The sequence below is a fragment of the Vipera berus genome, assembly GCF_964194415.1.
Source record: "Vipera berus genome assembly, chromosome: 9".
NCBI lineage: Eukaryota > Metazoa > Chordata > Lepidosauria > Squamata > Viperidae > Vipera > Vipera berus.
Window position 1 is genome coordinate 6,035,790 of NC_138212.1, and position 23,940 is coordinate 6,059,729.

The window sequence follows — 23,940 nt, forward strand, 5'->3', positions numbered from 1 at the left end:
ATTTAATTTTATTTATTTTATTTTATTTTAATTCCATTTATATCCCGCCCTTCTCCGAAGACTCAGGGCGGCTGACAAGCTTAGCAGTAGCCTTCATTTTAGATTGATTATTTATTTACGAAATTTAGAGAGCGGCCAGTTCACTCAGAGTGATTTTATTAGGTTATGTGCTTTTGTAAAGATGTTCTCGGTTTGGCTCTTGAAGTTTCCCTTGTAAAGCCAAGTTATAAATATAAAACGGTTCAATTTTTCCCCCCTTACGAACCTCTTTCAGATTTGCCCCTTTTTCAGTTCTGCTCTTTATTTTTTCCAAGAAAAACTGGTTGCTGTAGTTAAACCTCTGTTCTGCACGGCTTTAATTTATCTTTATTTTTATTCCATGTTATTTTTTTAAAAAAAAACAACAACTCCAAGCAGCAAACATATCTAATCTTCCTTCTCCTATTTTCCTCACAACAACCCTGTGAGGTGGGATTGGGCTGACAGACTGACCCAAAGTCACCCAGCCGGCTTTCATGCCTAAGGCTGGACTAAAACTCACTGTATCTGGGTTTCTAGTCTGGAGCCTTCACCACTAGACCAAAGCTGTTAACTATTATATTTCATATTCTTTTACATACTTGTATTTTTGCAGAGAAATGTGAAGCAGTTACAAATATATTATTTTATATCAATGGTTGCTGATTACTTATCAGCCTGTTAGGCTATTGCTTCTGTGGCTAAATGTTAGTATGCATCCTAGAAGAACAGGCTACAAGTAAAATCAGTTTGATGTTCAAATGTTATTCATTTCTTGCCTTTGTTTTTTAACTAAGGAAATAAACAACTTCTAATTTGTAACAAGTTCAAAAAAAAACATTTTCATGGGCCTTGGCATTGTTGTGCCTAATGGATACATCAATGCTGGGGATAAACCAAGGAAATTTAAAAAGAAAAGGTTAAAAGAAAAAACAATGGAGAAAAATGCAAAAAATCCATGTTTGTTACTGCCTCAAAGCACTGATAAAGTCTGGGCTGACCCCATTACCCATCAGAATTTGTTTTTTATCTTCTTGGTAAACTTCTGAGGTTCTGTACTTCCTTATCTTAATAGCTATCAAATCTGTGAATGACCTTCCTTCTTTACATATGGAAAAGATAAGAGTGAGGATTGGTACATTTTCTTGGGGAAAAATAAAGGCCACATCTAAAAAGGGGGCAATTGTGAAAGAGATTCACAAGGACCAAAAGGCAAAATATTTAGCTTTATAACTTTGCTTTACACAAGGAAAATTCAGGAGCCAAACCAAGACAATAAACAAATAAATTTAAGGGACAAGGGACAGGTTTCTGAAATAAAGGTAGTAGAAGGCCAAATCCCTTTAAATAACATCCTGTCCAAAAGTGCTGGAGGGGATATTAAGTGTAATTACTGTTAGAAAGCTGATAGGGGATCCTTATCAAAAGGAAGTACTCAGAAGTTGCATTTTGCAGTGTTTTTTCCCCCCAAACCTGGCAACTTTAGCATGTGCGAACTTTAGCTAGGGGGAGTCCGGGGAGCTGAAATCCACCCATCTTAAGGTTGCCAAGTTTGAAAAGTACTGATTAAACGGGTTGAACCAGGTCCATGAAATATTTGGCAGTCAGGGGCAGCCACCTATGTGTGTATGTGTTATAATTCCAACCAGGGAGATGTGGTATAAAAAAGGGGTGAGCTTTGATTGTGGCCTCTATTTTTTCCAGAATAGAATACAGAATTTATTTATTTGTTTGGCCATATCAAAACAACATATAAAAGTAGACTTTTTGATATCCCTTACCAGCAGCTGCATTTGCCTTGTTTTAAACCTGGGCATAAGTGCAACAGGTATTTCCTATTTTCTCAAATCCAAGCCTCCAGCAATGCCTTCCGTCCACCAGATGATTTCTCAACCCACAAGATGGTTTAAAGGCAGGAAATGGTCACTTTTAAAACACACCCTGTCGGTTAGCAGTGAGATTCAGCCTGGCTGAAGAGCTTGATGAAACGAGGGCATTACCTCTACAGATAGTCCTTGACTTACTGAGCCCCAAATTTATGTTGCCAAGTGAGACAATTGTTAAATGGAGTTTTGCCCCATTTTCTTGCCACAGTTGTTAAGTGAATAGCACGGTTGTTAAGTGAATTTGGCTTCCCCGTGGACTTTGTTTATCAGAAGGTTTGCAAAAGGCAAACACGTGGCCCTGGGACACTGCAACCGTCATAAATATGAGTCAGTTGCCAAGCATCTGAAATTTGATTACATGGTGATACCGCAATTGTCGTAAGTGTGAAAAGTGGCCGTAAGTCACCTTTTGAGTATTGTCGTAACTTCAAATGGTCACTAAATGAACTGTTGTAAGTTGAGGACTGCCTGTAGTAATTTTCAGAGCAACACAATCCAATTTTATCTTAAAGTGAGTTTTATGCGCATAGTCGTCAACTTTTTCATATGATAAAGGTTTTGAGCACCAGCATTGATAATGTTACCTGTTTGGGTCATGAAACCTCGGCAAGGAAACCAGCAAGCTCAGAGAGCTCCAGGGGCCGCTCATTTCTGCCCTGAACTACAAATATTCTTCTTTAGGGATGCAAAAAATTCCCTCTTAGGATGCCCTTCAGCTTTGTTTTCTTTTCTTGCACTTTTTGCTTTTCCTTTATTTCTTTTTTCTTCCTTACTTTATATTAGTTTGTGTTAGTTTTTATCTTTTTATCTAAAGGTTTTAATGGAAGGAAGGAGGGAAGGAAGGAAAAGAGGGAGAAAGAAAGAAAGAAAAAGTCAGAGAGAAAGAAAGAAAGAAAAAGACAGAAAGAGAGAAAGACAGAGAGAGAGAAAGAAAAACAGAAAGACAGGGAAAGAGAGAAAGAGAGAAGGAAAGGGAGAAAGAAAGAGAAAGAAAGACGAGAGAGAGAAAAAGAGGGAGGGAGGGAGGGAGAAAGGAAAGAAAGAAAGAAAGAAAGAAAGAAAGAAAGAAAGAAAGAAAGAAAGAGACAGAAAGAGAGAAGGAAAGGGAGAAAAAGAGAAAGATGAGAGAGAAAGACAAAGAGGGAGGGAGGGAGAAAGGAAAGAAAGAAAGAAAGAAAGAAAGAAAGAAAGAAAGAAAGAAAGAAAGAAAGAAAGAAAGAAAGGGAGAGAGAGAAAGAGAGAAAGAGAGAAAGAGAGAAAGAGAGAAGGAAAAGGAGAAAGAAAGAGAAAGACAGAAAGAGGGAGGGAGGGAGAAAGGAAAGGAAAGAAGAAAGAAAGAAAGAAAGAAAAAGAAAGAAAGAAAGAAAGAAAGAAAGAGAAAGAGAAAGACAGAAAGAGGGAGGGAGAAAGGAAAGAAAGAAAGAAAGAAAGAAAGAAAGAAAGAAAGAAAGAAAGAAAGAAAGTCAGAGAAAGAAAAAGAGAAAGACAGAGAAAAAGAGAGAAAGAAAAACAGAAAGACAGGGAAAGAGAAAGAAAGAAAGAAAGAAAGAAAGAAAGAAAGAAAGAAAGAAAGAAAGAAAGAAAGAAAGAAAGGAAGGAAGGAAGGAAGGAAGGAAGGAAGGAAGGAAGGAAGGAAGGAAGGAGAGAGAAAAACAAACGCCTTCCAGCTTCTTATCATCGGGTTTTCCCCCCACCTCCAGCCCGTCTGTTCCGTAAAGGCGTTGAGGATTTCCGAATTTCGCAGCGCTCATCGAGTATTGCAAGACCGCGCGTGGCGTCAGGCGAGCTTTGCCGTCTTTAATAGGGGCGCGGGGGGGGGGAGAAACCCAATATCCCGCGAAAGACGGAAGGGTGCAGGCGGCGTCTCCCGAGTCACGGCGCGAAGTCCGTCGCCCAGCGATACGTCGACCTGGAGAAGAAGGGAAGGAATCCGAATGGAGTCATTAGTCCAGGCTTTGGGTTTTGATCGGGCCAGAGCGCGGAGCGCAGCGGGCTGCAAAAGGGGGACCGACGGTCTACTTTAGATAACTTCCCATCGACAAAGGCAGCGGGGCGGAGGGGAGAAACGGAGGCCAAGCGGCGACGCTTGGGCGGAGGAGATGAAGGCAACCCGGCTCTTTCGGGTGCGTAGTTCGGAAGAGGAAGCGGAAAAGCCGCGGAGGTTTGCAAGCGCGAAAGGGGCGCGTGGCTTACTGCAGCGTTTTCCAACCTTAGGAACTTGAAGATGCGTGGACTTCAACTCCCAGAATTCCCCAGCCAGCATAGCTGGCTGGGGAATTCTGGGAGTTGAAGTCCACGCATCTTCAAGTTCCTAAGGTTGGGGAACGCTGGCTTACTGGAGCTGTTAAGGTGGACGGAAGGGGAAGGAGGGGGCCGCGCAGATGCTCTCTGAGTTCCCCTTGGGGGGGGGACATTGTATTGCAAACCCGGCTGGTCGTGCGAGCGGAAGGAGGGGTGGCTGGAGGAAAGGACATTGAAAAGCGTAGTCCTGTGTGGGAGATAACCAGGATGAGCCCGAGGGAGGGAGTCAAACCATCATCAGTCATGAAACCCTGCATATCCACAAGAGATCTGAGCCCCGCCCACCTCGAGTGCTTTTCTTATCTCGGGCTCATTTCCCTTGACCTTGAGGGTGTGGGAAGTCAGCCCCCCCTCCCAAAGAAATATTTTTGGGAATATTAAAAAGGCAGAATATTATATTTCCCCAAAGGATCTTCAAGGGAGAAACCAACCACCCCCGCCACCCCCAAGTCTCCCTGCCCCAAACAGAAACCAGGTCTGCAGAAATGCAAATGTGATAATCTTGTCAGAAAGATTGTCAGGAAGCTGGGATTAGAAAAACAAAGATCCCTAGAATCAACAATCCCCAACACACACACACAAAAAAATCCAACACAGGACATAGCCATCAGCCACAGCTCCAGGGAAGCAGTCCTTTGGGACATAATAGGATTAACCCACCACCATCAGAATGCCTTAAAGGCACACTCAGACTCAGGTCAGAGTTCATGCCACAGGAACAACTCCACACAAAAGCCCAAGAAGGTATAAAAACCCACCACTCCCTACTACATGTGGTCAGCTTCCCGAGAGCCACGCTTCTGTCTGGCTCTCCTCTTCAATAAACTGCAACCTTCTTTCTAAAGGAGTCTCCATTTTGTTCATTCCCGGCTTGGATTGGACCCTGATGAAGATTTTTCTTTCAACAACCACTACCTTAGTAGCTCAGATTCTTGTGGAGAGCTTAAGCTTACAGTAGGTTTTTATTCTTGTTTGAATTGCCTGAATCTCTTGATTTCCCCGTCTAAGAACAGAGAAGAGTCCAGGGTTTTGTTGATTATAGGGCTGGAAGTAAAAAGCACCCTTTTTTCTGATCAGCTCTGAGATAACGGGGTCAGGAGACTTTTTGGAGACACAAGTAATGAGCAGTCTAGGTACGGCAGCCAGAAGGACTCCAGCAAATACTGTTTCCATTTGCTTCTGATTAATTGTGCCTGATTCTCGGAGGCTGCCTGGACAAGTCCTTGCAGTTTTCTTGGCAAGATTTGGGAAGCGGATTGCCATTGCCTGCTTCCTGCGGCTGAGAGAGAATGTCTGGCCCAATACTAGGCAGTCCTCGACTTACAACAGTTCCTTTAGTGACCGTTCAAAGCTACAGCAGCCCTGAAAAAAAGTGACTTACGACCATTTTTCACACTTACGACCTTGGCAGTGTTCCCATGATCATGTGATCAAAATTCAGATGGTTGGCAATCCGGTTCATCCTTATGACCATTGCTGTGTCCCAAGGTCATGTGATCCCCTTCTACAACCTTTTCACAAGCAGTGTCAACGGGGGAAGTCAGATTTGCTAAACCACCGGGTTACTGACTTATCAGTTGCAGCGATTCACTTAGCAACAGTGACAAGAAAGGTCGTAAAATGGGGCAAAACTCAGCGAATGTTTCACTGAGCAACGGAAATTTGGGGCTCAGTTGTGGTCATAAGTCGAGGCCTACCTGTAAGGGAGCTAGGAGGGACCTTGGAGGTCTTCTAAATCTAGTCCAACCCTCTGCTCAAGCGGGAAACCCTATACCAAGGGTGGGGAACCTTGTCTTTTTATGACTCGTGGACTTCAACTCCCAGAATTCCTGAGCCAGCCTGGCTCAGCATGGAAACCTCTCCCTTTCCCCTCAGCTTGGCTGGCTCAGGAATTCTGGGAGTTGAAGTCCACGAGTCATAAAGCGGCCTAGGCCTAGGCCAGGGGTAGGTAACCTTGGTTCTTTTATGACTCGTGGACTTCAACTCCCAGAATTCCTGAGCCAGCATGGCTCAGCATGGAAAGCTCTCCATTTCTCCTCAGCACGGCTGGCTCAGGAATTCTGGGAGTTGAAGTCCACGAGTCATAAAGGAGCCAAAGTTCCCCACCCCTGCCCTATACCATTTCAGACAGATGTTGTTCAATCTCTTCTCAGTCCTACTTTGGGTGCAAAGCCAGATTTTTTTTTAATTTTATTTTAGCCTGATGTTTTAGCCACCCTGTCAATCGCCTCTGCAAAATACTTACAGAACTGCTAAAGTAACAAGCAGTGATATCCCAGTTATTCCCAGGATAAGCACAATAACACCCCTTTTCCTGAGATAATCAGGCTGGGACAGCAGATCTTGAAGAGACGGTAACTTGTTCACCACCACTTCTTCCTCTTCTGACGTTGGCGGGGAATTCAGGATGGCTTTAAACATTTCCTGCAACTTTTTCTCTTTTCCCAGCCTTTTTTCTGTCACTGCAGTGGAAAAAGGGACAACACACACACAGCACAAAACGGTTGGCCTGCCACTCACAGCTAGGCAATCACTGTGTGTGGGGGGGGGGAGATTCTAAGTCAGGGTCTCTAAAACTTGGCAACTTAAAGCTGGATCTCCCTCTGAAATGCAAGGCTTTCATAACCGTATCGTACCAGGTATATGAAGGAGTAATACCAGAAGGGTTTTGATATAGATAGTCCTTCATCTACAACACTTCATTTAGTGACCATTCAAAGTTACAACGGCCCTGAAAAAAGGGGCTTAGAACCATTTTTCCCAGTTGTGACCTCTGTATCAGCCCCATGATCATGTGATCAAAATTCAGATGCCTGGCTACGGGTTCGTACTTGCCACCGTCGCAGTGTCCCGAGGTCATGTGACCACCTCTTGCGACCTTCTGACAAGCAAAGCCAGTGAGCAAGCCAGATTCACTTAACAACTGGGTTGCTGACTTACCAACTGCAACGCTTCACTTAACAACGGTGGAAAGAAAGGTCGTCAAACGGGGCCAAAACTCACTTAGTGAATGCCTCACTTAGCAACCAAAATCTGGGGGTCAACTGTGGTGGTAAGCCGAGGGCTACCTGTAGCTTCCCTATTTACATATGGCCATCCCCGGTTTGAAGCAAATAGTCTGCACCGCGGGAAAATTTGGGGGCCCCCTCTCACCATTGACGTAAAAAAACTTCCTGACGACCACATCGTTTTCCACTTCAAGTTCGCAGGCAAAGGTCCCGTGATGGGATCCAAGGGTTGGTCGAATGAGAAGAGAAGGATTGACTCCAAAATTAAGGATTTGGAAGAGGAAGAGTTCGTCCGTCCGGAGCTGTGGATTGAGGTGGAGAATCAGGTCCTGGAAGTAATTGTTCTGTCCCAGCCCATGTCAGTCCTTGTTCTGCTCACAAGGAGAAACCCCTCTTCCAAGAAACAGGCAGGAACTGCAAGAAAAAACCAACCCCTTTTATTGTCACAGACCTGAGTCAATGTCCAAGGCAAACAAACACACTCCACAGAAACTCGATCCTCAACACAAATGGCTGCCTTCGGCAACCAGCACCCCCCCACACACACCTTCCCTTTAATAATTCAGCCAAGGCGTGGCTTCCTAATGCTTTCTCCTTTGCCTTTGAGCCACCCCATTGCATTCCTCTGTCCTACTCGCTTCTCTTGCCGGCGTTTTCGTGCATCCTGGATTTGTCCCAACTGTGCTTCATCACTGTCCAACTCAGGCTCCCAGCACAGCTGTGTCTCGGCCTGAGCGCGAGTAGAGGGGCCAGGCTCCTTGTCCAACTATAAGTCTTGGAGCTCCTCAGAGCCTTCCTCTGACTCTGATGTCACTCCAGGCCCCTCCTCCTCCTCCTCCTCTGATTCCTCAGACTCAGCTGCTGGATCCACCGGCTGGCGAGGAATCACAACGGTAGCTGCTTCAGGGTCCTTGGTGCTCTCTGAGCTTGGAGGTTTTCTTGCAGACGTTTCATGACCCAACTGGGTAACATCATCAGTGTGCTTATGATACTTAGTTTGGTAACGAAACGTCTGCAAGAAAACCTCCAACCTCGGAGAGCACCAAGGACCCTGAGCTACTATTATTTTCTCTTCTATGAGTTATAGCACTTTTGTGAATAGTTTATAAGGGATTATACTAGGGTCTTACGAAATGCAAATAATAGCCATTCCTTGGTACAGACAGATATGAGAGGAATTGTATTTTCCCTGTGCAGGTGGTCCTCAACTTGCAACAGTTTATTTAGCAGCTATTCAAAGTTACAACAGCACAGGAAAAAAGTAATTTATGACCCTTTTCTCACACTTAACAGCCATTACAGCTTTCCCCATGGTCACACGATCAAAATTTGGACGCTTGGCAATTGACTCATATTTATGACGGTTGCAATATCCTGGGATCATGTGATCCCCTTTTGCGACCTTCTGACAAGCAAAGTCAAAGAGAAAACTAGATTCGCTTAACAGCCACAGTGGTTGGCTTAACAAGTGTGGCAAGATAGGTGATAAAATGGGGCAAAAGTCACTTAACAAATGTCTCGCTTACTGACAGAAATTTTGGGCTCAGTTGTGCTTGTAAGTCGAGGATTACATGTATTCAAATGGGGTAATGCAATTTATTACCACTACTGATAAATCTATAAACAGGGTTGGACTAGATGACCTCCAAGATCCCTTCCAGCATCATCATCATCATTATTGTTATTGTTGCTATTATTATTATTATTATTTATTATTATTATTATTATTATTATTATTATTATTATTATTATTATTATTATTGTTGTTGTTGTTGTTGTTGTTATTGTTATTGTTGTTGTTGTTGTTATTGTTATTATTATTCCTTGATTGATCAATCTACAATACTTTGACTAGAGACAATGGATTAGACAACTTTATAAGAGACTGGAAGCCTTTTGTGGAAATTGTATCTGTTAAATATAGTGGCAGGTTGACAGGGATATGAAGTTTACTGTAACATTTGGGCTAACCTGTTGACTGTTGGATTTTTTTTTCTCTCTCTCTCTTTTACATAGATATTGTGATCAGATGTTGTGTTGATTTGATTATTAGACAGACTTCCACATCTGGGAGATTTCTTTGTTTAATATCGTATTTTTGCGAAATATCGATGGGAAAGTTTATAGCTATTTGTAGACCCGTGATATAAGGGGAGGAGAACATATTAGTTTTTTTTTTTGAAAAAAAATAATTTTTCAGCATCCAACTGGGGTAGAACATTTTAGGTTTAATGTTAGATCTATTTGACTTTTTTTTTCTTTTCTTTTTGCACACAAGATTTTTTTTCTTTTCGTTGTAAGTGTTGGCTGTTTGTTTTTCTGTCTTTCTGTTTTGTCTTTTATTTTTGTTGATAAAGGAAAATAAATATGTTAAAAAACAAAATCTAAAATACCAGTGTGTGGCCCAGGGGGCTATTTGAGGGTAAATTTCCCCTTAGAACAAAAGAACTTTATCTTCCCTTAAATCTTAAAGAGTTTCACACGTGATCTAACCTCAATCCACAAGGAGTTACTTACATCTTTGACAAATTTCCATCGGAAGGTCCTGTCTGAAGAAGTCTGGAAGGCGACTTCGCAGTTCAGAAAAGTTGCATCTCCTTCCAATTTGTGTATATCCTGAACTGGAGAATCATGAAGATAATCTCTGTGTGTGTGTGTGTGTGTGTGTGTGTGTGTGTGTGTGTGTGTTTTACTGCCACCAAATGCTTGCCTGTCCCTAGTTTACATTAGCTGCATTCACACAAAGCATTTAGCCAGGTCAGAGAGTATACACAAAACATACAGGTAGTCCTTGACTTATGACCACAGTTGAGCCCAAATTTTCTGCTGCTAAATGAAACGTTTGTTTTGTCCTCTTTTACAACCTTTCTTGCCAGAGTTGTTAAGTGAATCACTGCGGTTGTTAAAGTGGTTAAGGGAATCTGGCTTCCCCCTTGACTTCCCTTGGCAGAAGGTCGCAAAAGGGGATCACGTGACCCCAGGGTACTGCGACCGTCATAAATAACGATCCAGTTGCCAAGCGTCTGTGAATTTTGATCACCTGACCATGGGGATGCTGAAATGGTCGTAAGTGTGAAGAACAGACTTAAGTCACTTTTTTCAGTGCCGTTTTAACTTTCAACGGTCACTAAAATGAACTGTTGTAAATCGAGGACCACCTGTATTAAACAATATTGCTTGGTAACTTTGGCTTTGGCCCTTTGTGTTTGGTGCACAGCCAATCTGTTAGCTCAGACTTCACTGTGCTGGGCAACTTCAGAACATGCTTTAATTCAGAAGCCAGATGTCATGTGTGAATGGAGTCCCTGGACTGGCCTGAAGTTCTCAGGGGTTTCAGACAGGGGTCTTTCCCAGCTCCTCCTGGGGGGGTGGGGGCTTTGCAGCTTCTTTAGCAACTCTCTAGTTTAAATGGCAAATCTCTAGTTTTAAAAAAGGCTCTGTTACTGGGGCAATCGATGGGTAGCTGGCAATCCACGATGGTACAAGAAGAACATTTGTAGCGGTGGGCCTCTTTCTGGTAGCCTGCAAGGAACATGAAAAGGGGTTGTGAGAACATAATGCCTTGGTAAGGCCACACTTAGAATACTGCACCCAGTTTTGGTCTCCACGATATAAAAAAAATATGTTCAAGCTTTAGAAAGAGTACGCAGAAGAGCAACAAAGATGATCAGGGAATTGGAGGCTAAAACATATGAGGAACGGTTGCTGGAATTGGGTATGTCTAGTTTAATGAAAAGAAGGACTAAGGGTGACATGATAGCAGTGTTCCAATATCTCAGGGGCTGCCCCAAAGAAGAGGGAGTCAAGCTGTTCTCCAAAGCACCCGAAGGCAGGAGTAGAAACAATGAGATGAAAATTAACAACATAGACCTAAGGAGAAATTTCCTGACCGTCAGAACAATTAATCAGTGGAAAAACCTGCCTCCAGAAGCTGTGGTGCTCCAACACTAGAAGATTTTAATTAGACATTGGAAAACCACTTGTCTGAAATGGTAAGTAGAATTTTCCTCCAATGGGATTTTCCCATGTATTTTACCAGGAAACATAGATGGGGCAGGCTAGAAAAGTCAGTGCCCTCCTATCCATAGCCAAGTACTCTGAGTTGGTTGGCGACATCCATTGTCCTGTATGAGTTCATGGTGACCTAACCCTAACCCTAAGTGGAATTTTCCTCCAATAGGATTTTCCCATGTATTTTACCAGGAAACATAGATAGGGCAGCCTAGAAAGTTAAGTGCCCTCCTAACCATTCCCAAGTACTGTGAATTTGTTTGTGATGTCCATTTTGCTCTCGATGTTCATCAATCAATCAATTTCAATTTCTCGCCGGGGAAAAAAGGGTGTTCTCAAAGTTGGAATTGCTTGATTGAACTTTTTAGTCCCACCCAGTCTGCCGTTACCACCGCAGCTACGCCCACCCAATGGGCCACACCTACCCAATGGGCCGCCCCCACCCGGCACCCGACGATACATAAGTGGGTTTTGGGTTGCAGTTTGGGCACTCGGTCTCTAAAAGGTTTGCCATCACTGGTATAGGGTTTCCTGCCTGAGCAGGGGGTTGGACTAGAAGACCTCCAAGGTCCCTTCCAACCCTGTTATTCTGATATAGAAAGAGAAGTTAATGAGGAAGTGGGGTAGATGGGAGATAGTGATAACAATTGGGGAAGGAGGGCTTTAAAAAGCCAGATTTTTGGACTTACCACATGGTGGAATGCAAGGTGGTGCTGTAAAGGCAGAGGGAAAGCTGAAATGTAGTTTTTCTGATTTGACATTTGAGCACAACTTGAACGCACAGATGCAGATGGAACAATATGCTGGATCCCCTATTTCGTCGGATGGGTCTAAAGTATTGAGCAATCCACACAGTTTGCAATGTCCGACTCAAAGCAAGGTGGACTTTTATCCTTTTAAAAGCTAACCAATCCAGCTAATTAGTTTAATAATCCAGGCGAATTCTTCAGAAAAACTCCTAAACTAGGCGTGAAAGACCTTCTCATAATTTACCCGCCCTTGAAACCATGGATAGTTATGCCACCGGTTTAGCTGACCAGGTTACAGAAGGAGCAGCTGCATTCGCACAAAAATGCTAAACTCGGCTGGTTCCCCTATCGCCAGCACCCTCCTTTAGCATTGGTGTGAACCCAGCTTGTATGTATGCTGCGAACCCGAAAAAGGAATCAAGTCAGAATGGAATACAGCAGGTTGTGTAATCTCTTACCTGGAGGTATCCTCTTCTTTCTCCCTTTTTTGTTCCCTCCCTCCGTCTCCCTCTTTCTCTTTCTCTCTTTCTCTTTCTCTTTTGATTTCTCCCTCCCTCCCTCCCTCCCTCCCTTTCTCTCTCTCTCTCCCTTTTTCTCTTCCTTCCCCCCCCCTCTCTCTCTCTGTGTATGTGAGAGAGAGAGAGAGAGGGAGAGGATGGGCTCCTGCACAAGCCCAAAAGCTTGAAAGATTAGACTTCTGCTCCTGGAGATCAAAAGTCATCAACCAACATAGGAAGGTGGGGATACAATAAATAATTTTAAAAGCCGACAAGTGTATAAGACACCAAGTTAAAAAAAAAAGCACTTTTCTGTATTATATTATTTATCTTTTTGTTCGTATTCCACCCTTCCTAGGCTGGTCTATCTTCATTTAAAAAAAAAAAAGACTTGATTGATGGGTGGGAGTGTGTGGCGTTTGAAAACAGCAGAAACTGCCTCTTTGCAAAGCTAAGGATGAGAATCCGACACCAGCACTGATGATGTTGTCTAGCTGGGTAATGAAATGTCTGCAAGAAAACAACCAGAGAGCAGCAAGGACTCCTGGATCCAACATCAGGCAAAGTGTAGCGAAATCACTTTTCCTAAAGTGGCAGCTCTTACCTGCGTTGAGTTGTGCCACTTCTTTCTCCACTTCTTTCACAGCCTCAGGAACCGCTTGCTGAAAGGGGGCTGCAGAGAGAGGGAGAAATCACCCAGTGGTACTCTTTCCTTCGATCAAGCCATGCACAACCTGCTCCAGGCATGGATCTGGCTCTTCTGGACATTCAAGCAGCTACTGTGGCCTCTGCTTGAATTACTACTGTCTAGGCCTGAACAACTCACAGTTACCGAGGAAGTTCTGCTTTGGTTTTATTCGTTAAAATGCTTTGAACAGTTTACAAATCAGGAACAAGTAGTCCTTGGCTTACAGCAATTCTTTTAGCGACTGTTCAAAGTTACTGGTGGCTGCAAAAGGCGAACTTGCCACATGTTGCCTGGTGTTGGGTGGAGGGGGTCCCTGGTGCTCCCTGACCTTGGTTGTGAAAAGTGGCCTGTGACTGTTGTTCACACAACTATGGCGGCCTCCCCGTGGTTGTGTGATTAAAAATAGGAAGCTCGGCAACTGACAGGTATTTATGACGGTTGCAGTGGCCCTGGGGTCATGTAATCACATTTTGTGAGCTTCTGAAAAGTCAATGGGAAAACCAGATTCACTTAACAACCGTTTTTCCTGCTTAACAACTACAGTTGGTGATTCACTTAACAACTGTAGCAAGAAAGGTTGCAAAATGGGGCAAAATTCATTTAACAACTTTCTCGCTTAGCAACAGAAAAGTTGGACTCAATTGTAGCCGTACGTTGAAGACTCCCTGTATAATATGGGATTTATGCATTTACTATTTACTATACTACTATGGGATTTATGCATTTATTATTTACTATACTACTAAGGAATTTATGCATTTACTATTTACTGTAGTACTATGGGATTTATGTATTTACTATTTACTATACTACTATAAAGGTAGTATAGGGACGCGGTGGCTCAGTGGGTTAGGACGCTGAGCTTGTCGATCAGAAGGTCGGCAGTTTGGCGGGTCGAATCCCGAGTGCCGCGTAGCAGAGTGAGCGCCTGTTATTCGTCTCAGCTTCTGCCAACCTAGCAGTTCGAAAGCACGTAAAAATGCAAGTAGAAAAATAGGGACCGCTACGGTGGGGCATCTAGTCATGCCAGCCACATGACCACAGAGATGTCATCGGACAAGCGCTGGCTCTTTGGCTTTGAAACGGAGATGAGCACCGGCCCCTAGAATCGGAAACGACTAGCACGCGTGTGCGGGGGAACCTTTACCTTTACCTTATACTATTATGGGATTTATGCATTTACTATTTACTATAAACCTGTGCATGCAATATTTTCTAAATCTTCTAAATCCAGAAAATAACAAGTAAATCTTCTAAATCCAGAAGACTTCTGTAGCATACAGGTGTGGCCTGTGCTCCATATATCCCACATAGGCCATCTCACTTTCCTCAAAATTTCTCTTAGCTGGCCTTGGTCTTACAAAAAGGGTGGGACATAATCTCACCGATGCAGCCACGTTTCATGGAGCACACCTACCTTTAGCCATGCCTTTCTCTTCCAAATAAAAAACCACTCTGCCGAAAGCATCCTTCAGCTTCTCTATCTCTGATACATCTGGGGCAGAAAGAGAGAGACGGGGGGGTCAACTATGAGTCAGTTGTCAAGCATCTTTAATTTTGATCACACGACCGTGGGGATGGTGCAATGGTCGTAAGTGTGAAAAACGGACATCAATTATTTGTTCAGTGCTATTGTAACTTGGAATGGTCACTAAACAAACTCTTGTAACCTGAGGACTACCTGTAGCGTGGTTTGCTCTGCCTCACCTTTCAGGCTCGTGACATCTTTTTTCTGGCTGTGGACCTTCTGTGAAATAAGCTAAACTCCTCTCAAAAGATCCCAAAGATGCTTTTTTTCCCCACGAGGCAACTGGACTTCCTTGTTTTTCTTTGGAAGACATTTCGCTTCTCATCCAGGTGCAGCTCCGGGAGAGCTGAAGAAGCTTCCTGGATGAGAAGCGAAAAGTCTTCAGAGGAAAAACAAGGAAGTCCAGTTGCCTCGTGGGGAAAAAAGCACCTTTGGGACAACCATGACCTGGATGACTGAGAACCTAGCGACCTAGAACTCGAGAGAAATTTCCTGACGGTTAGAACAATTAATCCGTGGAACGACCTGCCTCCAGAGGCTGTGAATCCTCCAACATTGGAGGTTTTTAAGAAAAGATTGGACACCCATTTGTCTGAAATGGTATAGGCCAGGGTTTCCTGCCTGAGCAGGGGGTTGGACTAGAGGACCTCCATGGTCCCTTCCAACTTTATTGCTATTACTGTCTCCATAGACCCTCCTTTCAAACTGCAGAAACCCGACAAATGGTGCCTTTGAGCTGCTCCTTAGGCCCACTGAAAGCACCTGGAACTCTCCCCCGCTGGAGGTGAACCTCTAAGGCAGGTGTCTTCAAACTTGGCCCTTTTATGACTTGTGGACTTCAACTCCCAGAATTCCTCAATTCTGGGAGTTGAAGTCTACAAGTCATAAAAGGGCCAAGTTTGAAGACCCCTGCTCTAAGGCCTACCAGTGTCCAACCTGTCAGAGCATGCACAGTCTTATTGCGCTGAGATAACCCAGGAGTAAACACAGTAAACAGTGGTTTGTATTAAATGGTGGTTTATCTTACCCTAGCTACAATATTATACACTAGGAACAACATACATACACGTGCTAGTACAGCAGGATCCAACAAACCACAGTTACAGCAGGAAACAGAAGAGAAAGAACACAAGCAGCCAGAGCCTTCCTTTTATACGAAGGCTCTTAAAGGGATACAGACCCTGCTGAGTTATTCCCACCATTACATCACACATCTCACATGACATAAGCTGGTAAGCTGTTAAATTATGACCTTGATACAGCCTCTCCCTTCCCTGGACGGCACTTACCCACTTGAGTCTTGCTCAAGGGAGCGAAGGCAGTTTCTAAAGTCCTGAGACAGGCTTGGTGCTTCTCGCTCTGATAGCCCCAAAAATATTGACATATGCGAAGGCGCTGGGCTGCAGTGGAGAAGCAGGTGAAGCAAGCGGTTGCCCCGGAGGAAAAAAACAACCAGAGGATCAGGGCCTCTCCAGCGGACATGACGACGGAAGTCTCCAGAAAGATCCATCTGAGAAGAGAATTCTTCCATGAGGTCATAGGGAAACTCCCGGGGGCCAGTTATGACTTCATAGCTCCTGGTATGGCAAGCCGTGGGCTGTTGAGGAAGAAATGCCTGGGTTGTAGAAGACAGTTCAGCTGGTCCTCGACTTAACGGCCACAACTGAACCCAAAATTTCTGTCGGTTAAGTGAGACGATTGTTAAGTGACTTTTGCCCCATTTGACAACCTTTCCTGCCAAAGTTGTTAAATGAATCACCGCAGTTGTTAAGTGAATGACACGGTTGTTAAGTGAATCGGGCTTCCCCCCATTGACTTTATTTATTTATTTATTTATTTTATTACATTTATATACCGCCCTTTCCCGGAGGACTCAGGGCGGTTTACAGGGTGATTAAAAACCAAAAATACAAAAGTTAAAAAACCAAGTTTAAAAAAGATTAAATTTATCCCTGTATAAATAAAACCCCAATTAAAATAAATTAATCCTCAGCCTGGGCCAGAGAGCTCGAAGAGCCAGGTCTTCAGGCCCTGGCGGAATGAACGGAGGTCGGGGGCCGTCCTCAGCTCCACTGGCAGCTGGTTCCAAAGGGCAGGCGCCCCCACTGAGAAGGCCCTATCCCTGGGTGTTACCCGCCGGCAATGTCTTACCGGTGGCACCCTGAGACGACCCTTTGCTTGTCAGAAGGTCGCAAAAGGGGAATCATGTGACGTTGGGACAAAAGCGACAGTCATAAATTATGAGCCGTAGATAAATAACCACCAATATGTTGCCAAAGGTCTGAGGTTTGATCAGAGGAGCATATGGGTGTGCTGCAAAGGTTGCAACTGTGAAAAATGGTCACCAGTCACTTTCTTTCAGCGCTGTTGTAACTTTGAACGGCCACTAAAGGAACTGTCATAAGTCGAGGACTACCTGTACAGTCGTAGTCCTCGACTTACGAGCCTGTTAAGCGACCATTCGAAGTTACAAAGGCACTGAAAAAAGAGACCTGACCGGTTTTTGTACTTAACCGTACTTACAGCTTTTCTGGCTTCCTCCGTTTTTTTTAAAAAAAATTCGGTCCTAAGGGAAAATAATAGAAGGAAATGCCATGTTTTAATTGCAGGCCAGCCATTGGTGCAAGGAGGGCGTCCTGCCTTTGGGAATTACAGAAACTACTCTTTTTCCCAAGGAAAAATTAGGCAAAATGATCCTTCCACCCCACTTCTCTGCCCACAGGTCTCATCAGAGGATTTTTATTTATTTTTCCAGAATGCCTTCTTTTGAAATCAGTTAGACTTTGGGGGATTGCCAAATTCACACCTGTTCTGTGCTAGGAGTACAGCAATAATGGCTGAAGATTCTCTCTCTCTCTTTCTCTCTCTCTCTCTCTCTCTCCCTCCCTCCCTCCCTCCTCCTCCTCCTTCTTTTCTCTCTCTCTCTCTTTCTTTCTTTTCTTTCTTCCTTTCTTGTTCTTCCTTTCTCTCCCTCCTCCTTCTCTCTCCATCTCTCTGCCTCCTTCCCTCTCTTTCTTTCTTTCTTTCTCTTTCTTTCTTTCTTTCTTTCTTTCTTTCTTTCTTTCTTTCTTTCTTTCTTTCTTTCTTTCTTTCTTTCTTTTTTCTCTGTCTCTCTGTCTCTCTTTCTCTCTCTCTCTCTCTCTCTCTCACACACACACACACACACGCACGCACACACACACACACACACACACACACACACACACACACACACGCAGCAGATAAAGGGATAAATGCTTAGGTGTTCTCTGCTGAAACAAAGAGGAAATTCTCCCGGCTGTCACAAGATGAGCAGCGGGCATCCTGGGTTCCTGCAATTCTGGATTTTCCTGGCATCGTGACAGTCAGGCGTTCTGTGTGCAGAAAAGCCAGGATGGGAAAGATGCAGGATCTCTAAAGCCAGACTTCGGTCTCCATGGAAACCAGACAGTTCTACTCGAAGCTGGGGAGGTGAAGAGAAATATCTTTTAGACCGGCGGAGGGGGAGGACCGAGATGGCAAGAGGTAGTCCTAACCATGACAACTCGATCGATTAGGAAGGGGTTTAAAAGGGGAAAAAAATGTGCCTTCGCAAACCCAGCCGCCGCCGCCGCGTCTACCTGGATGGAGCCTTTGTTCTTGACAATTCCCAACTTGGTCTGGTTTTTACCTTCAGTGCCGGCTTCCTTACCATCCCTTTTGCTTTCAAAACACCTGCTGTTTGGGAGTCAGAGGCCGGGGGAAAGTCCCAGTGTGTCTTTGCTGCAGGAGGTGAGAACACCTCATTAACCTTGGCTTGGCTTGGCTTAGCTCACGGATGGGAAAGTACCAAGACACCCGAGGGTGTGTGTGTGTGTGTTACGCGTAAAATTGAGAAGTTGCACAAAACTCCCGGAAGACAATATTTCTATTGTTGCCCAGAAATTGCATCAGGAACTGAACCGGACATGACCATTTTTTAAAAAAAAGAAAAAGAAAGGGAGATGATTTAATTTCCTAATTCGTAGGTGAGGGGAATCTTCCTCTGGGAAGATTGCAAGTTTGTTCTCCAAAATGTGGCCTGCAGGAAACTCCCCTGCCTCCCTCAATCGGAGGCCCTCCAATATTGTTCAATATCTCTGGAGATTCTGTCCTCCAGGTCATAGTTATCCCGAAGATGGTTTTTTTTTCACGAGTTGCCACGTGAAAAAGCATCTTTGGGATAATATTGTTAGGACTACAATTCCCAGCGTTCTCAGCCCGCTGGGAAGAAAGTGGTCTTTGGGAAGGAAAGGACTTGTTCTGTTTAAAGCTCCGGTTAATCTTCCCTGGGGCATTTTGGGTCAAGCTCTGCACTTTTTAATTGCAACCTGGCAACAATGAGACAAGGCAGTTGGCCAGCAAAAAAAGGTTCAATCACTCCTCTTTTCACTGTAAGCTGCCCAGAGTTGCTTGGAGGAGATGGGTGGTGTAGAAATGTGATGGACAAATAATAATAATAAAAAAATACTTCTGATCCAGCAAGGCTGATTAAGTCCCTCCTGGATCTAATTTGGATGCTGTCAGATCCAAAAACGAGCACGGTGTAAATCCAAGTTGTCAATTTATACCTGCGCATAAAGCTATCAAGGGCTCAGGGGCTACATTTACATGACTGACATTGCTTGTCTTTTCATAATCAGGGTATCTGAAGCTCAGGCAAACCGGGTTTAGCACAAGAACCAGACTTCTGTGGATTCAGATAGGCAGGGAAGTGTAAACCCTGCGAAAAGAATGCCTTGTAAATGGGCTCAGAGGCAGTTTACACTGATCTTCCTTTTGAAAGATTTTAGTCTCTCCACATGTTGCACGAAGTGTCACTTGATGAGCGATAATACTGTTAAAATTATGAAATATGAAAACCTGGTTAACAATCCAAGGGGCGTCCTCCATTAATAGATGCAGAGAATTCCAAAGCTTTGTCTTCAGAGTTAAGCATTTTATTCTTGTATGTTTCCCCCAAAAGTCTCACCTCTGGAGTGAAGGAAGTGGCATATTTCAACCAGCAGTTGTCTTATTGTGTAACTGGAGAAGTTCTCTTTGCACTCCAGATAGGACAATGAGCCTTGGTCATTTGTGGCAGAGGCAGCAGTAGCTTTTAAACGGGGCGGCGTGGAGCACAACCGTTCTTTCGGCCTCCACATTTCCTTTTTAAGGCCCGTCCTCGTTTTATATTTATGAAAGGCTAGGGCTGAAACCATTATAGATGGACTCGACTTTTTTAGAAGTTTGTTTTGATGGGGATGACAGCTGTCTCGAGAGCTTTTGATAGGAAAGGTGGCATAGAGATGGGGCAGGCTCAGGTGCTCAAAGTAAATACTCATTTCCAAACAAAGTCTAATGCCATGGATTCCTCCTGTCACTCTTGCTAAATCCTTCTGGCTGCTGAACTCCTTTGAATGTTGCCCTCTGCTGGTTTTGGTTTGTAGAAGTCTATTGCAGCCTAGAGCAGAGGCCCCCAACTTTTTGGGGACCGGTTGCATGGAGACAGGTTTTCCCGCCGACCGGAGGGGGGCGTGGTTTTGTGTGCTGCCTGCATCTCAGATGGGGCTTTGCTTCTTTGTGCGGACCGGTACTGGTTCACGGACTGGGGACCCCTGGCCTAGAGATATACAGTATCATGGTTGGGCACTCTAGAAGCCTCTGGACAGCTGCCCCCAAATTATGCCCTAGACCAGGGGTAGGCAGCCTCGGCTCTTTTATGACTCATGGACTTCAAGTCCCAGAATTCCTGAGCCAGCTATGCTGGCTCAGGAATTCTGGGAGTTGAAGCCCATGACTCATAAAAGAGCCGAGGCTGCCTACCCCTGCCCTAGACAGTCAACTTTTCATAGTATGAGAATTGCTAATTACTCTATCAAGGAACCTGGGTCCCAAGAAGAAAAGAAAAAAAGACATACCTTTACAGGTATTCTTATATATTTAAAGTCAATTCTAAGGTCATGTAACCATGCTGCCCTAATAATATCACCTTAATATTATTGGTAATTATAAAATAACAAGAGAACTAATTGTCATCTTTCTCTTTCATCTTTCCTACTACCTTCTCCTCTTTATGATTTATTGTTTTCATCTTATGATTTATGATCTATGACTTATCACTTTGTCGTTTAGTATGTACACTGAGAGCTTATGCACAGGAGACAAATTCCTTGTGTGTCCAATCACACTTGGCCAATGAAGATTATTCCATTCCTGTCCTAAAGGGAGCTGAACTGGCATCTGCCAACTTTCAGTAAGCCCAAACCCAAACAGATACAGGTAGTTCTTGTTTAGCAACCAACTCATTTAATAATAATAATAAAGTTGGAAGGGACCTTGGCGGTCATCTAGTCCAACCCCCTGCTCAGGCAACCATGACATAAAGTAACTTTATGACCAATCCTTGTGTTTACAACCTTGCAGCAGATCTGTAAAGGAAAGCTAAAGTAAGATTGTGAGCTCATTTGTGGTTGAACTTAGCATCCCGCTTCACGGAACGACTGAGCTGCGGTTGTCAAATAAGAATTCTCTGTATTCAAATGAGAGCTCCACTAAGCTCAAATCCTGCTGAGGCAGTTCCAATTCCAGGAAATACGTGATCGAGATGCTCAATTCTCTGCCAAAATTGGTCTACTCTGGAAACTATACTCTCCTCTGGTGGGCCCTTTCCTGATGTGGAGATGAGAATTGTGTCTCCTTTGGTCTATGCATCATTACTTGAGCAACACTGCCCTAGAGACTTGCCTGAAGATCTTCCTGGGTCATTATTTCGATCATCCAATGGATGCATGGGTCAGCCTTATGGGTGTTGTGGACTAACACTCCTGGGGAATGAATGCTGCACTTAGAAAGAAGGTCTCATGGTCAATGTCAACCCATCCCACAAACAACTCTTGTTTGAGACAACTGTATACACTCTTCTGTGGTCCCTAAGTAACAGGCGTGACTCTCATATGTCTGAGAGGTTGGGAAAATGACTGGCTTTGTAACAGCAAACTGCTCCTGGTGGTGAGGTTCTTCACATCCTCTGAAGCAAACCTGAGTGAGCTATTCCAGTGTTTCTCAACCTTGGCCACTTCGAGAGATGTGGACTTCAACTCCCAGAATTCCTCAGCCTTCTGGGAGTTGATGTCCACACCGTTTGAAATAGCCAAGGTTGAGAAACAATGAGCTATTCTATTCTGTTAGCAAATACTACTTACTTATGCGGTGGATTTTTTTTTTACAGCTGCATCTTGCAAAGCTACTCAAAGTGGTCTACAAGTCTGATAAAACCATCACCACCTTAATCCCAGAAATCACCTGAGGGCAGAACAATGGGTGGAATCTAGAGAAAGCCAACCTAGAAGGAAGAAGAAATTTAATCAGAGAATTAAATCAGTGGAATAGTTTGCCTCCTGGAGTTGGGGTGCTCCATCGCTGAAGGTTTTTCACAAATAGACTGGACCACCATTTGACTGGGATGGTACACTGTCTCCTGTTCTTAAGCAAGGGGTTGGACTAGAGCATCTCTCAGATCCCTGCCAGCCCAGTAGTTCTGTGTTCTAATTATGCATTTTTCAAATTCTTTGCAAAGACCATCTTTGACGTCTAGGTTTTGCAAACAGTTCTCATGCCTGGAGACGACAGTGATGGCTCTGTTTTAAGACCATGGAAAAAGAAACAGCAGATGTCTCTACTCGAAATGAAATGCATTTCCCTTTTTTGTTTTATGTTGCAAATGTTCCATTACCTGCACAAAGGCTTTGGAACGTGATGGGTCATCGCAAAAGAAAAAACAACCAAAAAAAAAAACCCTGCACACAAACCTGGACAATACATTCTTTAATGGAGAAGAACGCTCTTGGAAATCTTTTCACAATCCTGTGCGCTTCCAGGGGACAATGGAAACCGGAGACTTGCGGAGGAGGGATCAGGCATTTGATGGTGCCTCCCCGCAAAGAGCCATTAAGGCACAGAGGCATCTGTCAAACCCGCTCCCTTACGTAGAGACGTTGCTTCCTTTGCCTTCTTCAGCTTGAAGGGTGACTTTTACTACTGGGGCACTGTCACAAACGTCCTTGGCAAATGTAGCTGCTTCTTGGGGTAGGTCTCCTCTGGACGTCCCTCAAATTTAGCTATTTTACATGTAGACGCTTACCTGTACGTTTGGCTGAGTCCTGGGAGATTGATGGGGGAATAAAACCTGGGTCTCCCTGGCGCCAGTCCACAACTTGACCACCATCCCAAACGGGGCTTTTCAAAACAATTAGCCTGTCCACCTACTGATCACGTGCCAGTCCTGTTGTTAACTCTTAGCAATATATCGATCAGTGCCTCTCAAGCTTGGCGACTTGAAGATGGGCGGATGGGTAATCCTGGGAGTTGGAAGTCCACCCATCTTCAAGTCGCCAAGCTTGAGAAACACTGATATGGATACATCCTCTCTTTGACTTTGTCTACAAATATTGACAGGAGTATGGATGTGTATGTCACGTTTTCTCTTATTTTTCCTCCACAATAGCATCTTGTAAAGGTTGATAGGGCTGAGGGAGAACCATTAGGCAGAAGTCCACCAAATGAGCTTTTTGTAGCTAAGCAGAGCTAAAAGCTGAGATTCCACACACTCAATCCAGCCCCTTCCCCAGACGGTTTCCAATTAAAGCCTGGCTGCAGATGTGGGGTCCATCCTAATATTAAGGGGCTTTTGCTTTCATCTGTGTAATCTTTAGCCAGGTTGGCCAGGAATGGGACCTGGTGTCCAATAGTAGGATTATAGCCGTCTCTGGGCGAATCACAAAGGGGAAGAGATCTCTGTCCGAGAACCAGGTCACCTACCTATTCCTATTCCGAGCGACCAGATTTTCCCAGATTGATCCCTTCCCCGTTATCACTCTCAAGAGTCCCCTAGCATGCCTATAGTTAGGGAATATGGGAGGTGGAATTCCAAACCCTCTTGAAGTTCACCAGCTTGGCAGAGGCAAACATGGTGGACGCAGCGTTTGCAACGGGCTGGGCAAGGACGTCGTATCCATGATGTGGTCATCATGCAAATTGCATGTACTGTGTGTTTTGCATTCCTGTGAAAATGTCATGGCTTGTCCTGGATGTCGTTAACATGTGTGTGTGTGTGTGTGTGTGTGTGTGTGACATTTTGCTCTCCTTTCCGCTTCTAGCAAAACAATTCTCATAAGTCTCGTGGATTAGAAGAGCCATACATTTTCACAAAGGGACCCCCCCCCCTTTTTTTGTCTACTGCATCCACTTGACTCCGTTCTGGTGGAACCAAAACGTAA

The 23,940-nt window shown here is 44.2% G+C and overlaps 1 protein-coding gene across 1 annotated transcript; it reads right to left on the bottom strand.

The window, feature by feature from the left end:
• Positions 1 to 3,776: 3,776 nt before the first annotated feature.
• Positions 3,777 to 16,168, bottom strand: SPACA6 (sperm acrosome associated 6; the record flags this gene model as incomplete). The annotated part of the gene is made up of 9 exons (XM_081334344.1): positions 3,777 to 3,813; positions 6,451 to 6,667; positions 7,359 to 7,515; positions 9,731 to 9,834; positions 10,658 to 10,735; positions 11,914 to 11,937; positions 13,075 to 13,143; positions 14,576 to 14,653; positions 15,976 to 16,168. The coding sequence occupies 9 exons, from the start codon at positions 16,166 to 16,168 to the stop codon at positions 3,777 to 3,779; spliced, it is 957 nt and encodes a 318-aa protein (XP_081190470.1).
• Between the last annotated feature and the right edge of the window lie 7,772 nt (positions 16,169 to 23,940).